Source organism: Penicillium crustosum (assembly GCF_028827405.1).
Source record: "Penicillium crustosum strain IBT 35664 chromosome Unknown utg000001l_segment0_segment0, whole genome shotgun sequence".
NCBI lineage: Eukaryota > Fungi > Ascomycota > Eurotiomycetes > Eurotiales > Aspergillaceae > Penicillium > Penicillium crustosum.
In genome coordinates, this window is record NW_026623122.1 from 417,494 (window position 1) to 434,423 (window position 16,930).

Here is a 16,930-nt window from a genome sequence, read left to right on the forward strand (position 1 = left end):
GCCGTCCTAAGGCCACCATCTTACTTTAGCCTCTTTGCTCATCAAACGCCTCGCAATGACGTTGATGGCATATAACTTATGGATAACTTGCCATGACCCTCCCAAACCTTATCATGTGCTTCCTTTCATATATCTTCCCTGTCCCCAAGCTTCATAGTGAATCTCAGCTTGATTCTTATTGATCATGGAAAACCCCTGCACCCTTCTGGTGAGATGCCTCCCCACTCTGACATACCTTGGAGGGACGATAGAGTCTTCGGTCTCCACTGAAAGGCTATGCGCAGATGATAGAAGTGTCCGGCTATATTTACAATGTGAGGCACTAGAACCTTGAAACTCCATAACTTTTACCACAGACATAGCCTGCGACTTCCGTTCGCATCCCTGGCTATACGGAGGTTAGCTGATGACCTCTGCGGGCCGTGGCGGCGTCGCGGAACACCATACTGTGCATTTCCGAGAGGGTAACGGCAAATCACAGCAAGTCAGAACTGAGACTGAAAACGCTCGATGGACGTCCCCTATCTCGTCCCATCCGCATATCGTGGAGATAATACTACGATGTCTTGCTGTCTGTCTTTCTCATGCCCTTTGTATGTTCTTTTTCCGACTACAACACTGAATTTTATCACTAGAAAGTTGAAATTAAATTAGCTATAAGGTAGAGAACACCCACCCATCACTAAGCAGAACAATTCTTACAAAATCAACGTTTCTGATATAACCAAGGATATATGTGTAATGGGCGGCTGGATGCGTGTCGCCTGGCGCAGAAAGAGATATCCCCATGCAATACTAGTCTCGATAAGCTCTTGAGTATGTATAATGAGGCCGTCTGCTCCGTTTGATTCCTCATATACCAAGTGCCGAGGTAGAATAATTTCCGAACACGCTAACTATCTAGGAGCATAACATTGTACAGGTCGATGTGACATGTCCAGAATCCAGTCCTAGAGGGTATTACCGCTCCGCATATTGTTTATATTATGACTTCTCTATGTTCAATCAGTAAGAAATCTACCTCTTAATCCCAATGACACGCTGGATAGCTTCGTCATTGGTCATAGCCGAGTCAATAACACCAGCCACCTTGAGCACATCGACAACACCACCAATAATCTTATCGTCAACGCCACGGGTAGCATTGGTGAACTTGACATCCTTAAGCCACTCCGTCGCATCCTCCTCAATATAATTGCAACCAAGCTCGCCAGTACCTAGAAGCTTCACGACATTTGCTGTATCAGCCTCGAATTCCTTGATTCCTTGATCCAGAGCCTGGAAGAGGCTCTCCAAGCGCTGGTCTTGCTCAGGGTTAGGGAATAGTGCCGTAGAAGCGACAATCATCCATGAAGGCCACGGCGTGAAGATCTCGCCAATCTTCTTAAGTGGCGGGTTCGGCTTCTCAGATGTGGGGTGGAAGTAAGGCTTCGTGGTAAATTCTTCCCACATGAAGAACTCAGCAGAGGGGTTTGCAGCCTGGTCGGGCTTTGAGGCGTCGAGACCGGATACGCCATCCCGCGCAAGGGTCCGAACGGTCCCAGAGGAACCGTGGTCAAGGAGTTTGCTTTCCAGCCTTGTTGCTGGGCCAGAACAAAGGACATGATATGAGAACCACTAAAGGTCGATATGTTAGTCTCCAAGCTATACTGCGCCATCACCCAATGTTGAGAGCTTACCTTCCCAGTCGGCTGACTCCAACCCTCTTGTCCTTCAGATCCGACACTCCATTAATCTCGTCCCGATTGCGGCCGGTGACGATGGCCCAGCGCAGAGGGTTGTCTACCCAGTGCCCGATGACCTTGTATCCTCCATCTGAATCTGCGGAGGTCTGGCTTGCTTGCTGCTTTCCGGCTAAGCCTGCGACCCACCCCTCTGTCAAACCGATGGCGATGTCAATTTCATCGCCGCGGAGGGATGTGATCATATGCCCCGTTCCGGAGGGGAAGGGAGTTGCGACGATTTTGAATGGGAGGGAGGCAACAGCCGGGGAACGGAGGGCGAGATGGAGTGGGGTTAGGTAGTGCTCTAGGGGGGCGGAAAAAGCTTATCGTTAGCTATATTCCGTCTGATAAAAAGTGGAAATGACCCGCAGGCGTTGTTGAAACGAAGCAACTAGCTTGGATATGGCAATATTATTTTGCTACAGATGCCGAAGCTCTGGGAAGGAGGGGCTGACGTACCGGGCACATAGCCAATGCGGATTGTGGGCAAGTCAGACATTGTGTAAATCTTAACTGCGGTACTGATTCGGATAATAAACAGAAACAGTAGACCTGGGGGTGCGTTGGGAAGATGCTGGCGCAGATGTCGGAGCAGAGCGGCATTCCGAGTGACGCGGGGCAAGCCCCTCACTCGACGCGCGCAATCCGCGCAATCAGCGCAATCAGAGAAAGACAGGCCAACAATTTTTTTTTGATAAAACATCAGTATTGACATTATCTCATTCAAATTACAGATCTATAATGCTGTTTGCCAATGCTAGCTATCTACATAAATATTGAGTCTAGTCCAAGTTCATCGTAGGTATTTTAGTCCATGCGGATATCCTTCTCGTGGTGACCCCAGCGGCCGGTCTGCTCCATAGACTCGCCTGCGGTCTGGGAGGTGGAACGGGAATGAGAAGTTGAAAGAGGGAAACCGTGGGAGAGGGAGTTGGAGTGTGAGTGTGGGTTGTTGAATGAGTCGGAGAGCGAGCTGGAGTGGGAGTGGGAAGGGGTTTGGATGGGGGTGTTTCGAGTGAAGTAATAAAACTGGAAGCCCAGGTAGAAGTCGCAAATGCACTGGAAGATACCACAGAGCTTGAACGCCCAGGGGATGGTCTCTGTGCTGTTGAAGAAGTAGCTCATCTTCATGGTATCACCGAGAATCCATGCCGCGACGACGGAGACTCGGAAGCCCTTGCACGAGCCGGATCGGTGGTTGGCAACGATTTGGGGGATCGGGAGGGTAGCTTCGACGGCGAGTCCGCTGTAGCCAATGAGGCTGATATAGAATTGCGATTGGGCGACCGGGGTCAGGTGGATGACGGTCAAGATTCCGACGAAGTAAGCCAAAAACATCCAATATCTTTGAAATGGGTAATTAGCTTGAATCGCCGTAGCCGGAGGGGCCGGAACTTACGGCTTGGTGGCCTTCCACTGCCAAAACTCATAGGGTCTCGAGGATGAACCGTCAGAGTTACCACCGCTGAAGGGTGTGTGTTCAATTCCATTCCGCACGCCGGCGGAGGGCCGATTATCGAGCGCAACCTTGAGCATCGTAATCTGAACCACGATCATGACAATTGCTTGCGTCAACAAAGTTCCTGAGTAGTGCTCGCCAAACCAAAAAAAAACCCTAACAATGTCAACATTTTGCGCCCAACGCGCCGTTTATCGGGATCTTACTTCAGGATCGACGAAATCAGCATAATCAAAGGAATATCCAATGAGAAGCCCGCCGAGCTTCTTGTGCGATGAATGCTGAGGATCTGGTCGGCATAGGACGTAACAGGGGAGCTTATAAGGCTGTATATTAAGTGTGGTTAGCACTGGGAACCTGTAGATCAATTGGGAGCTCGTTCCCGTCCACATACAAGAAAGGCGCGGCATAGTCAAAAGCGATCTGGAAAAGAGACATGGCGGTGATGGGGTATGCACGGTCGCTCTAACTGAATAAAAAAAGACAAAAGTCGGGTCGACGCGATTGCGTGGGAAGTTGCGTCTTGTAAGTATTCCCGACAAAGGAAAGGCGACAATCAAGAACGGGAGTCAAAAGAGGGAAAAAAGGAACAAGCTTCGGGACACACGACTCAATGCGGCTTTTTCGCGGGTGCCCTGGATTATGTCAGCGTGCCGATCTCCACTTGCGGCAGGGCCCTGGGGCTGATGGGGTCAACGTGGCGAAGTTAGACCAATCAGATTAATCATCGTTATTAAATTCGTCATTTACCTATCTTGGAGATACCCTTGGAAATATAGATGGCTCAGAATGAGGTAATGAGAAAGGTATTGCCCGATCTGGACACAGTATACGGTACTGCATCAAGTATCCTGACATCACGATGAACAGTGCATAGACATATTCGAAAAGGATGACTTGCCAATTCTCCCAGCCCACTTTCTGAAACAATCCAAGTTCGCCTTGCCATCTAATTTCGCCAATCCTTAGTGTTTCAGCAACAGTCTTTCACGAACATCCAAAATGAGCAATCCCAGCAATCCTAGCGATCAAACCGCAAAGGAGATTGAACTCCAAGACCGCGAGCGTCAACTTCGAAGGCGTGAATTGGACCTTGACCTCGAAAAGCACGAGCTTAGAATTGAACACGGCAAAGCCGAGCTCGAAAAGCATGAGCTTGTACTCCAACAACGCAGAATGGAGTTTGAAAAGCAGGAGCTTGGAATTGAACAGGACAAAGCTAAGCTCGAAAAGAATGAATCCAAACTCAAAGAAACCATTAAAAAGCTCGAAGATATTGAAACTGAGTTTAACTCGGATGGACCCGATATAATCAGGCTGGCGATATCCAAGAATTTTAAGCGTGGTATGACAGGTACGAAAGAACACGAACTCAAACAGGGTAAAGATAAAAACGCCCTTCAGCGATGCCGATATGAGCGGTACGTCTATGAACAAGACCTAGATGGGAAAGAAGATCGCTTGGCAGATTTTCTCGACCTGGAAACTGGACTCCGAGAGATCGCTCAACGGGAAATATGCCTGAGAGAACAATATGGCCAAGATCCAACCAAAGTCAAGGAAGAGTTCAAGACCACAAAGAAGGAATATAAACGACTTGAGCACGAGTGGTGGATGATCCGGGATTCCTTCGATGCACCTTTGGAGCGAGCTTTCCAGTACTGGCGGTCAAATCCTATATGGTATATGCATCGTGTTCTTCGAGAGGATTGTGCCCGGAGGGGAGGCTGCTGTGGGCGTGACTGTGGATGTTGCCTTCATCGCAAACTTGACGAGACTCGCACCCATGCAGCTAGGCATTTCACCGTCGAATGTGGTTGTTGTAAGAAGGCTCGGGGATTTGAGCTTTCCGAGGACGACAAGAAGTACTTTGCGATACGCTATGCGGTCTCTGATGATGGTAAGAAAGGCCTCGATCTGAAGGACATTCAGCTGAAAAGCCTCGAAATGCAAAATCTACACCTGCAACAATTACTTACTGAAGGGGCAATGAAAGAGAATTTGATGCGATATCAGTTCTCTGATGGCGCAGTTCAAGAATTTGAACACTACATACATGAAGCTGACATCGCTGAGGATGAAGCCGAATTCACCGACGATGAGTGCCCTATGGATGAGGAGGAGGATCCGTACTATCGTCGGATCTCCCAAGCTTCGATCTGGGGCTTAGTGGACGGTAACTTTGAGAACCCGTTTGACTTGATCGATGCGGAATCGACCTGTGATTCAACATGGCAGTTTGACGGTAGCAACCTGTTGGGCCAAGAGGAAAACGATTCCATGATTACGGAAATAGATTGGTAGATGCCACAATTGCTTTAAATGGGTAGAGTTTCTTTTGGGGTATTGATAAGCTTACTTGCTAACACCAATGCATAGCTGGGAGTAATGATGAAGCTTGAACTTGCTAGCTTTGAAAGGGTAATTTTCTTTCGTTTGCTAAACCCCCGTTGCCTTAAATACAAGTGCACTACGCGATATACTACGTAGCTATAATACTATACGGTAGGACAAACGATGGCAAACATCTTCTTGTGGTCATTAGAAAGATCTCGCTGGCTACTGGATATCATAGGAAGTTGACAGAGAAGCACTGGAGATCTATATATATTGCCTAAGCGACCATGTAAAGACAAAATTTCGGGTAGTCCACTACCGACCCAGGATACATGCGACAAATGCCCGAGTATTGTGCGGTATAAATTGTAGTGGAGTGAAACATGATCGACATCCTATATCCCAAACGGAAGGTGTGGGTTCCAATGGACTCAAAAGGGGCCAAAATCTTAGAGAGACCATTAGACTGGTTTCTCACCTAGAAGCGCAAAGCTCCCTTCCTTATCAACCTTGGCGTAGCAATGGGCATCGTGTCCAGCTTGTCTGCTAGTTTCAACAGCTTCTTTAGCACGCGGACGCATCTGCTTCTCATAAGCCCTGATGGCATCACTAAATGACACGTGTCCATCGCTAGCTGACTTGATAGCATCCGCCAGTTGACAGGCGTCCACAATGGCATGGTTGACTCCCTCGCCGCGATCTGCTCAAGTTAGTTGGAGTCCGTATACTAGCAAGAGAATAGGCAGTATACTTACAGATAACCATACAATGGGCCGCGTCACCGATTAAAGTGCAGGTACCGTTCCAGTCATTCCACTCAACAAGGGGCCAGTCAACCAGGTTGACCTTGGTGACAACAGTGTCCTCAGGCAGTGCCTCTACCATCTCCCGCATACGAGGGAAAAATGGTCTGCCCTTTTGTTTGAACACATCAAGTAAGGGCTGTTTCAACAGCTCCTCATCCGCATCAGATGCAAGCCAGGAGAAGTACACTTGGGCACGATAGGGTTGCCCGGAGGCTGTGGGGGTGTCCAACAATGACCAGAAGACAAAGGTATCTGTTTCTGGGTGCGTTCCCATGAAATAGAGTGGATCGACGTGGTCTTTGAAGTAGCTGACGTCTTCCTCACTCATAGCCAGGGCACATCCGACAGCATTGATAGGAAGGCGGTGCAACCCGTAGGTTGTCGGTGCAAGGAACTTGCGAACAATCGAAGTCGAACCATCTGCACCCACAAGGGCGTCTCCTAAAATAGTTGAGCCATCTGTGAACTCAGCTCGGACACCACCATCAACCTTGACGATGTTTATGAGGCGCTTCCCCCACTGCAATAATGAGGTTAACTGAATTTATCGAGGATAGTGCCAAAGAAATGAAACATTAACCAACCTTGATATCTAGACCTTCCATAAGAGCCTTCCGGATTCCATCTCGTCTGAGCCTGAGTCTCTTACTCTTCGGAACAGACTGCTTAACCTTGCCAGTCGCACCATTGATCCACGGCACCCCGCGGACTTCCTCCCGGCCGATAGCGGGATTCACCTGTGCCTCACAAACATCGTCATATACCTCTGGCAGAATATGCGCTTCCCACGTGGTCAGGGTCGAGTGTATAGAAACACCCCATCCCTGATTGCGTACCTCCGCAGACTCATCGCGCTCAAATACTGTACAAGGAATTCCATGACGACGTAGGGCCTGGGCCAGCGTCAAACCAGCAATGCCTGCTCCGATATATACTTTGTCAGAACGCGATTCCAATCGACTTCTTTGAGCTGGTAGCATACGATGAGAATACCTCCGTTGGAGTCTTTTACTGCACCGTTGGAAGACATATTAGCTCGATAGTGGCTTGGAGATAGTGAATTGTAGATTGATGTTGGGCGCTGCGGCGGTCTTTATATGTGGTTCCCTTTGACTATGCGTCATTTTCCGGCGGAATAAATAGGGAGGCGGCATTGCAGTTCCGTTGAGAATCAAGGTATGGGATTTTTTTAACAAGCTGGGCGATATTTTAGTTTATATACTGGCTGGTGGATTGGCCCACCTAGAGTGTAGATCCTCTCGCATACTTTCCTAATTCGGCGATTTCAGACGCCGAGCCTTCCTGCTATCGAATTTCCCGAGGGCGCTTCCGCTGACAAAGCGGCAAGTGAACCGGTCTCAACCAGTTAATTGACAGGATATCCCAGAAATAGTTTAGTTCTTGACCTAATAGGGGTTGGAAATGAATGATATATCAGTCGGCAATCGTGGCGAATGAAAATTGCGCCGAGGCTTTCTTTGTATCCCCTTTTCGGAGCACGTCGCGAGTTTGAAATCAAGGAATGACAAAGTCCAAAAACCAGAACAAAGGAGATGCTGAAGACAAAATATGCTATGTAGAATGGCCCCACGATCACAAAATGGCATCAACGGTATCGGGCCAGCAATCGGAAATCTTCCCGTCGTCTTGGAAAGAAGCGACAACAGAACCCTCCCCTCTCAGGGGATCACCTTCCCACACCACAAAGTCCCCAGTCAATGCTCCCTCTTCGACCTTCTTCGATTGACCCCCAAGGATGATATCAAAATTGGTTGAAACAAGAGCAATGGCCTGCTGATCACTTAGACCAGCATACTTGCCAGCCCACCAAGCTTCCTGCGCCAGACCATGAATGTTTGAATCACTTCTTACAGCTAGACCAAGCAAAACACCGGCGTCAGATAAGATCTTAGCAGGGCTCTCTGTAAGTGGGGGTCCTGTGGGTGCGTTCTTCTTCTCCCAAGCATCAGGGGCACCCCGGTTACCGGTGAGGATGACAGGAATTCCTGCTTCGGCGAGATGCTTGGCAACCTATTGACCATTCAAGTAAGCATAAATGCCACTACCCAGGCCAATTGAGACGAGGGTATCTTACCAATGGAGCGCTGTGGCCGCCGTGTATGATCAGGTTGACTGATTGGAACTCACGCTTTACCAAGATCAATTGCGCAATGTCATCCTGACAATATTGAGTTAATTATTGCGAAGAGCGGTTCCAGGGGCGCAGAAGTATAACCACAGCTTACCTCATTGAATGCCTGTACAACAACAGGGAGGGAGCCGTTCGCAGCCTGAGAATAAACGTCGAGGATGCCGGGTGCGGCATCTTCCCCCGCCTGAAGCAACTGACGGAGTCTCTCAATGCCAGAAGAGACGGTTGGTGTCTCATCACCTGAAAGAAACCAGATTAGCTTGATCCCGAATGTTCCAAATCAAGAAAATTTCTTACTTTTAGCAGCCTGGCCTATCACGAGGTGGAGTGCTACATCATCCTTCCAGATACCACTATCAAGAATCGTGGCATTCTCGCTCGTGCGCAATCCAACACTCACACCTTGAACAACGCCACCACCATGTAGAGGCGCAGTGATGGCTCGCGTCACGCCTCCAATCCTGGCCCTCGCGAGTCCTCTGCCATCAAGATGCACGCCGTACTTGGCGAAGTGAAGTGACTTCTTTTCGTTGAGTGCATCCGCGTTTTTCGAACCCGCACCATCCCCAGTTGAGGGTTCAGATGGGATGGACTGGATTCCGAGTTTGTTGCCGAAGGCTACAAGCCCAGGCAGAACGTGACCGTTCTTCAAAGCGATATGGGCGGTATTTTCCTGAATGTCACTGGGGAGACATGAGGATCTCTTATCAAGGCACTTGACTTGACCATCATCAACCAGCATAACGAGGTCGTTAGTGGCACTAGTAGAGGGACCGTGTGTATTAACCAAGACTTTCTGAATTCCAGTAAACAAAATCCGGGAACCAACCTGCCGAACTTTGGTGCATGTATCTTCCTTCTGACCTATTTCAAGAGATGGTCGGATTTGGGGAGCTTCCGGTTTTCCAGAGCCAGAGTTTCGAGTTGTCCATTCTGGAGAATTATCATCATTTTTCAGAACAGGCCGACCATCAATGAATACCTGGGTTGGAGTTGCACCAACTTGGAGCGGGTGATCATCCCAAATGACTATGTCTGCATCGTATCCTGGACGGACATATCCAATTCTATGATCCTGTTGGATTGATCTAGCAGGGACAGATGTCACGGCTTGAAGAGACTTTTCTTCAGACAAACCAAACGAGTGAGAAACTGCGGCCTGGTAACTGTAGGACATCAGGTTAGATGATGGTGTCATTAAATGTAGTGTTTTTTATATACTCACACAAGATACTTGGCATAGTTTCCCTCGCCAGTATGATCCTGTTTTCTGTTAGATGGACGAAATATCGTTTTACGAAAGGAACGATTTCGTACCGACTTCAGTGCAACTTGGACACCATGATCAGCCAAAATTTTAGGCCCCCGTAAATTGGCCACGTATGCCTCTGCTTTGTAAAGCGCATTCTCTGCAAAAGTAGCAATAGTGATGTTTCTGAGGTCCGTCAGCAAATGAAACCCAAAGGAAAAAGGTCACATACTCCTCGAGAGACTTTAAGAATTCAGGCACTTCCCAAGCTTCCAGCGCATGGTGGAAAGCTCTGGGATGGATGCCAAATTCATGAAGCACTGACAACATGCGCTCAAGATCCTCCGGCTCGTAGCAGTGGACATTGACATTGAGCTCGCCTCGGAGAAGTGCAAGAGAAGTTTCAAGTTCAAAGGACTCCGGTCGTCTCCCTTCATCTTTCAAGAACTGCGAAATTTGTCGAGACTGTGCAAAGCTAGACTTATCAATATTAGCAGCCGCCCGGCACCAGGCAGATTGACGCTCTTCTAGCTCTCGTGCCTCCGCGAGATGCTTGCGCAAAAGCCACACTAGACCCATCCGGGTGTTCTTATAGTTGCCCTTGGGGTTCTCTCCACAAGCCATTTTCAAGTATCTCTTTCGGCTTTTCTCTGGAGTGCCATAATCAAGCAGTAATTCATCGACTACCGGCTCGGCATTTGGGCCTGGGGTTGCCAAGTTCTTTACTAGATATGCCTCGCCGCCGACAATATTTGCCGATCCTGGGAGAACCAAGGAGGAAGTGACACCACCCGATGCGATGATCAGGATCGCTGGGTCATATGGCTTCAATCCATCCAATGAGCGAACAAACGGAGTGATGGGTCCTAGCACTGGGCGCTCGTTGACATCGCTGGTAGATGGAAGGTGGGGGAAGGGAAGTAACAAATGATGAGAATGCATATCCACCAAGCCAGGCGTGACGAATCGTCCATGGGCGTTGATGATTTGAGAATGCTTAGGAGCTTGGTGGTTCAACGCTGCAGCTGATACAGAACGAATCACGCCTGCCTCGAATGTGATATCCACCGCTTCTGCGAGGACGGACTCGCCATCGAAAAGCGTTGCATTCTGGATCAGAATAGGTCTCTGTTGGCCAGAGATCGAGTTCCACCGTGGGTTTTCCCGATCCTCTGTTGACTGAGGTGCCTTGTACTGATACCTAGCTTCATAGCATTTGTCCAGCCCTTCGTAAAAGGTCTCTTGACTAGTACTATTGGATGTAGTGATATTGGCGAGATATTTGATTTGAATCAGCATCACTAGGCCTGCTGCCAATAAGAGGGTTCCGAGTAGGAGTTTTCCATGACGAAGACAACGAATGATGGAGGATTGGGCAAAATCACGAGGCGTCTCCAACGGCAGGAAGCCGTTTTTGGTCGCCATGAGTTTCTCTGGGATAGCACTGAAAGCCTTGAGGCGTCGATACCGAACAAAAGAAATGAAAGTGCGTGTTATCGGAAAGTCCACACTGGCGTGAACGTGGATACAAATCGCGTCACTCGGTTACTATCCACTTTCAGACACTTCCGATATATTTCTTATAATTCCGAGTACCACGCAATCCAAGTTTGAGTTATATACATGACTCCATCAGAACTCTCGCCCGAATTTATATATGAGAATGGAGCTCCCGACGGCCTTGGAGGTGGAGCAGCCCAAATAGGTAAAGCTACTTGTGCGCTGCGGGGTCATCCCATATTATGTGATAACCACCGTTTAGGCGAAATTCCAAGCCTCCTTTCCTTTTCGATAATTATTCTCTTATAAACTAGTCTACATATTAGATAGCAGCACTGGGCGAAAATAAAACTCCATTTCTACAAGCACAAGGGATCTTCAAGGCGAAGTGCCAAGAACACGTTCCTTGGGACTAATCGTGTTGAGCTGCAGGTATGTAATGAAAGTAATGAAGGCATTATACAATCTTGGACTGAGAGAGAAATATAATGGTCCGGAGGTCCAGCGTTGTGTGATCTGAAGGTCTCGGTTGTGATCCAGGACCGACAAGCATTTGGAACAATATACTAAAACCCTAATAATTTCTTACAGCATGTTCTCCCTTTGGCTGATCTGTTGGAAAATTTGCGTAATGGTATTTTGCCCTCGGAAGGTCGCAATCTGTGCTGCTGTCCACCTTTTATTGCCTGACGTGAGGGAGACATCTGCGCCTGCATCGAGCAACATCTGGACAATCTCATAATGGCCGGATTCTGCCGCTGCCGAAAGCGCCGTATATCCGTTATAATGCGAGCCTTCAGCATTCACATCGGCTCCTGCATCTAATAGTCGACGGACAATTTCGCGGTGACCGCTAAAAGCCGCACCTTGAAGGGCCGTAAAGCCTTTATACCTTACGGCTGGGGTATTCACGCAGGCCTTGTGATGTAGGAGAATTTCCACGATATCGGCGTGGCCCTGTAATGCAGCAGCTTGAAGTGCGGTGCGACCTGCATTCTTCGCTGTAGGGGTATTAATTTCTGCACCTTGCTGAATGAGCCATTCGAGAAGCTCAATATGGCCACCCTCGGCGGCGGCCTGTAGGGCGGTTCGGCCCATATAGGGATGGGGTGGACAGTTGATATCTGCACCCACAGAGACTAAGTGGCTGACGATGTTGAGATAGCCCGCTCCAGAGGCCAGTACTACTGCTGATCTGCCACCGTTGTTTCCCCCAGGAGCGTTAACGTGTGCCCCTGCCGCTAATAATGTCTCAACAACGGCAAGATGTCCATTATTTGAGGCGGCCTGAAGGGCTGTCTGCCCATAGTAGCCTTTAGGGGGCTCATTGGGGTCCACTTGCTCGCTTAAGAGCCGCTGTACCTGGGACAAGTTCCCTTGTGCAGCGGCAAGCTGCATTGGAGACCATGTCTCATCGTCCCGTTCATCTAGTTGAGATTGCCGGGTTGATACAAGTCGACTTTCCTGCATCTTGAGACTTCTGTTGACGTCTTTCGTGCCATTCGGTGATCATATGTATTGTTGTTTTTGACTTGTTCAACAAATGAATGTATGACTCGAGTGAAGATGGTTATCCAGTTAAACTGGTCTTGTGGATGCTTGGTGTGAGATCAAATTGAGCCCAAAGTAAACCAATGAGAGGCTAGATAACCTGGATACCCCACCTAGCAAAAACAGTCGAAACTGATTCATAAGCGAAGGACCTAGCTAGGTAGCGATTTTTTGGGGAAGCTGATACAGTAGTCGTGACTCTGTGACCGACGGAGTTCCGAACGCAAATCGTAAGATAAGCACTAGGTCTAAGCACTACCGCCAAAACGGGTAATATTCCTTGGCACGGACCTTCTTGTTATGAATCTTTCGTGAGCGTACTCCGTATATTTAGCTGGTAAACCTGGCAGTAATCCTCCGATGATCGGGTGCATCATGGACCACCTGGAGGGGTACTGCCAGGTTTACCAGCTTAATATACGGTGTACGCTTTTATAACGTTAGGCGTTATAAATATCTTCATTTTTGGCACCTGTAAGCCGCCACAAAACATGGAGATATGCATTTGTATGCTCGATTTTAATGCAGACCGCCAGGACAAAGCTAGGGATCAAGGCATCAATATTTACCAGAAACAAGGTTTTAGCAGCTGACCTCTACCGCTGCGTATAGTGCTCTCTTTCCTCCATCTTTACATCTTTATATTCATACACAGATCAACATACATTGTAGCTTCATATACTTGCATGTACACTTCAACAATAACCAAGCAAGATATTCAACAATTGCCATCGGTGCTTCTTTGTCAAAATTAGGTTCCGACAACCTGGCCGTTCATTATGCCCTCAATCTGCTACCACTGGGTAGCCATGTGCAAAATTAGTCAATGGCTTCATTGCCCCTCAAAGGTTCAGATGAAGTGATCCAGAAACGCCCATCAAGACCATGTCCACTTCAACGCAATAGTATACCGAGCAAGAGTATCAAAAGAGTTAAAGTAGTACAGCGCCTGTTCCAGCCTAGCTACCCGTCAAGGCATATTTATTACACCCTTCATCCTCTGTTGCTTCCATTCTCCATTATTTATCAACTCTGTTCAACGGGCTACTTCTTGTTGGGGAGCTGCCTTCTTGACAGAAGGCTTTCCTGAATTAACTCTGAATGCTCTACAGTATACGGGTATCTTGCAAGGTTTTACTGTAATGAAGCATCGAAGAATTGATGATTACATTGTAAATCTAGAAATGCGTGGAGAGAGGAAGAGGGGAGCTACATAAGGGAAGATGGGCGAGTAAAGGAGGATGACAGCTATTCAACTTGTTAAATAAGACAGGAGTACCGCTGTAGTGCTAAGCCTATTATATTAATAAATGGCCACTGGGAATTTCCACGGAAGAACCGCGCCCAAAGACGTAGAACAGCAACACTCATATCCAATGGGTTCGTAATTGGCAGCCTTTTCTCGTCCTCCACGTCCATCGAATCATTTGCTTCCTGCAAGATATCTCTAATCCAAGTCAAGATACGGGACTCGAAGTCTGTTAAGTGCTTATTAATTGATTTTGTAACCCAAAGACCCAGGTCAAGCATAACATGAGACGTGGGCACGTACCGGTGAGTTGTCCCGTTGAGGGTATAAGAGTGAGCAGCCACTTGCTGAGGAAGACACCACATTCCATACTTGCTAAACAGTATCGCACACTGAGAAAGAATGCTTGACTTCGTGCAAGAAAATCAACACCGAGCCGTACTGGGATGGTCATAGCATGGACAGCGTAGATGAGTGCAGGTGTCAATCGAGGACCTCTCTCAGGTAAAGGGCATTGGAACAAACAATCGGCAATAATTGTGGGATCCCGCGTCTCTAATTGGCGAAATGGCCCTATGTTGAGAAAAAGTCGAATATATGCAAGTCCAAGTAGCGAACTTGAGGTGAAGGCGATCGGTCCATTTACATTTAGCGGGTCGAGGCTTGACTCAGGGGCTTGTTGCCATATAAAAGTCCACGATCGAAGAGCGCCTCTGGGACACATTAATTCTGTGCAGCGAGTAGAAAAAGAACAAGAAACCTAGAATACTCACTCCAGCCTATTTGATTCTTCTAAGGGAAGATGAGAAGGCTCATTTGGGAGCCCCAAGGCTAGGTCACGCGCGAGGTGACACCGCTGTATAAGAGCCTGCAGAATGACATAGCTCCCAAGTGGGGAAGGAATAGGACGAAGTGTAACAACATTGTCGGAAAGTTGTAGCATACGATCTAATGCAACTGGAAGTTTGAGCTGCTCTGCCTCGATCCCACGGCGTGCATCTTCCCATTCCTGGGCCGAGGTCGCATTCCACTCTCTTGTGGAACATGGGAGACGAAGAAACATCTCGCTACTCCTGATCGCGATTGTTGCATTGTAGGCCACGCTATATATGTTGATGAAACAAAAAGAAACAAGTTTAGTTCGACGAACAGTTTCGTGTCTGATCCACTCGCTCCATGACTGCTGTCCGCTAGCAGGTGCTTCTCGCGTGCCACATATGCGAAGACATTGTGTTAGTAAGCTGCGGAGACGGAAGGCCTCTTTGAGAAAGCTACACTCTCCCCAGGTACCATAACCCATCAGAATTAGCAAGCATTGCATGGTGTGCATGCGGTCATCATCGATTTGGACTTGAGGCTTGATGGTGTGGGCTGTCCGTGGAATGTCAGTACTAAGTGAGCTCTCGATATCCTCGCAACTGTCATAGGCGATGCGACGTGTAACAATAGATCGCGAAGCGTGAAAAAGTTGATTCGCATTATTATGCTCAAAGCGGTACTGAGCACCGGCAGCCATTATGGCCAGAACACACTCAACTGGTTGCTTTAATAGGTCAAAAGTTGGAATATGAATAAACAAAAGATGCTTATGAAATCCCTCAAAAAAGGAGACCAAATATCGAGTCAGGGCATGTCGGGGGGGAAGAGAGAAGCCTGGTATTTCAGAATGGAAGCTTTCCAGATTCTGGACGATTTTTTGACGTTGGTCTTCCGTTACTGTGAATTTTGAAAGTTTGATCGTAGTTTGTGATGGCTCTATTGACTATTAGCACTGGGTTTGGAGATAATATTTTAATCCCGACTGGTGTATGGGGTGTTAGGCATACCAAAGCTTGGGAATGTGGTCAGGTTTTGAACAACTTGTGAGTTCGACGGTAGCCATGGATGGAAAGTCTGATTATCGAGATCACTTGCGGGAGTTTGCATTCGATCTTCCAAGACTAAGTCATCAGGCGATCGCAAAGTATCGCGTCCAATAAGATCTATTGGTGCCCATTCGGATGGTATTCCCACCGAATTGAGAAACTGAGAAAACTCTGTAAATTGACCTAGTTCCTCTACAGTGATCTCTGATTCTTGTTTACAATTAGTGAAGGCTTCTTCGCAAAATCCGAAGCCCGAAAGAAGGGGTACATACCAGGGTTACGTCCCGCTAACGGAGCATGAGAGAATATAAGATCCGTCAAATGAGGATCCATTTCACCATCAACGCCTGAAACTTGCGCGAGGGAAGATATCGATGGAGATAGAATGTGACCATTTTGAGTGAACGCGGTCGTGGGTTTGGTGGACGAGGAACAAGAAGAGATATGTTGCTCTTGATGAACAATCCGTTCATGACGCCTCAGAAGATCACGGCGGGCAAATGCGGCATTACAGTGGCATTTGAATGGCTTCTCTTTGGTATCTATCGAGACGGGGATAAGCATTTATCTTCATCTGGGGTCGAGGATGCTGACGAGTACGTAGGTGTCGCTGTAAGTGCTCTTCGCGCCGAAAGTGACGACTGCAGTATACACAAGCCCGTTTGGGTTTCCGTGTTGTGTCAATCAGTTGAGAATGAGAGTTCATGGCCGAACGCTCAGAGCACTCACTCATTGGGATTGGGGGCGACGCATATGGTTGTTTATCAGTTATCACAGAAGGTTAGGGGCCAACATACTCTATGCGAGAGAAACCATCAAACTGCTTATCGAAGTCGTTTACATAATAATACTTGATACACCATCGATTCATTTCTTTATCTTCCCTGGACTTGGGGTAAGATGAGTGGTTCCCCACACTTAAGTATTGGAGAGCATGGATATCTCCTATTCCGATTGGCTAGATACCATACTTTGCCAGGCCACCATCCTTGGAGAATACCAAGATGATAACCTGCTCCGAGTTAAAGAATTCGGCTA

The 16,930-nt window shown here is 48.0% G+C and overlaps 7 protein-coding genes across 7 annotated transcripts; 1 reads left to right on the forward strand and 6 right to left on the reverse strand.

Moving 5' to 3' along the window:
* Window positions 1-1,017: 1,017 nt before the first annotated feature.
* N7487_000162 (uncharacterized protein) lies at window positions 1,018-2,223 on the reverse strand (the record flags this gene model as incomplete). The annotated part of the gene is made up of 3 exons (XM_056867911.1): window positions 1,018-1,576; window positions 1,680-2,028; window positions 2,184-2,223. 3 exons carry the CDS (start codon window positions 2,221-2,223, stop codon window positions 1,018-1,020), a joined length of 948 nt encoding a protein of 315 aa, XP_056732695.1.
* Window positions 2,224-2,531: 308 nt separating this feature from the next.
* N7487_000163 (PQ-loop repeat-containing protein) lies at window positions 2,532-3,621 on the reverse strand (the record flags this gene model as incomplete). Its single annotated transcript, XM_056867912.1, has 4 exons — window positions 2,532-3,069; window positions 3,124-3,339; window positions 3,390-3,509; window positions 3,578-3,621. 4 exons carry the CDS (start codon window positions 3,619-3,621, stop codon window positions 2,532-2,534), a joined length of 918 nt encoding a protein of 305 aa, XP_056732696.1.
* A 564-nt stretch (window positions 3,622-4,185) lies between these two features.
* Window positions 4,186-5,487, forward strand: N7487_000164 (uncharacterized protein; the record flags this gene model as incomplete). The annotated part of the gene is made up of 1 exon (XM_056867913.1): window positions 4,186-5,487. The coding sequence occupies one exon, from the start codon at window positions 4,186-4,188 to the stop codon at window positions 5,485-5,487; it is 1,302 nt and encodes a 433-aa protein (XP_056732697.1).
* Window positions 5,488-5,981: 494 nt separating this feature from the next.
* Window positions 5,982-7,356, reverse strand: N7487_000165 (FAD-dependent oxidoreductase; the record flags this gene model as incomplete). Its single annotated transcript, XM_056867914.1, has 4 exons — window positions 5,982-6,220; window positions 6,276-6,846; window positions 6,911-7,296; window positions 7,320-7,356. 4 exons carry the CDS (start codon window positions 7,354-7,356, stop codon window positions 5,982-5,984), a joined length of 1,233 nt encoding a protein of 410 aa, XP_056732698.1.
* Window positions 7,357-7,919: 563 nt separating this feature from the next.
* N7487_000166 (uncharacterized protein) lies at window positions 7,920-11,152 on the reverse strand (the record flags this gene model as incomplete). Its single annotated transcript, XM_056867915.1, has 7 exons — window positions 7,920-8,357; window positions 8,422-8,505; window positions 8,573-8,718; window positions 8,776-9,644; window positions 9,704-9,741; window positions 9,796-9,913; window positions 9,960-11,152. 7 exons carry the CDS (start codon window positions 11,150-11,152, stop codon window positions 7,920-7,922), a joined length of 2,886 nt encoding a protein of 961 aa, XP_056732699.1.
* Window positions 11,153-11,812: 660 nt separating this feature from the next.
* On the reverse strand, window positions 11,813-12,697 carry N7487_000167 (ankyrin repeat domain-containing protein; the record flags this gene model as incomplete). The annotated part of the gene is made up of 1 exon (XM_056867916.1): window positions 11,813-12,697. One exon carries the CDS (start codon window positions 12,695-12,697, stop codon window positions 11,813-11,815), a length of 885 nt encoding a protein of 294 aa, XP_056732700.1.
* Window positions 12,698-14,038: 1,341 nt separating this feature from the next.
* On the reverse strand, window positions 14,039-16,625 carry N7487_000168 (C2H2 type zinc finger domain protein; the record flags this gene model as incomplete). The annotated part of the gene is made up of 6 exons (XM_056867917.1): window positions 14,039-14,256; window positions 14,400-14,740; window positions 14,801-15,782; window positions 15,854-16,102; window positions 16,165-16,434; window positions 16,487-16,625. The coding sequence occupies 6 exons, from the start codon at window positions 16,623-16,625 to the stop codon at window positions 14,039-14,041; spliced, it is 2,199 nt and encodes a 732-aa protein (XP_056732701.1).
* Between the last annotated feature and the right edge of the window lie 305 nt (window positions 16,626-16,930).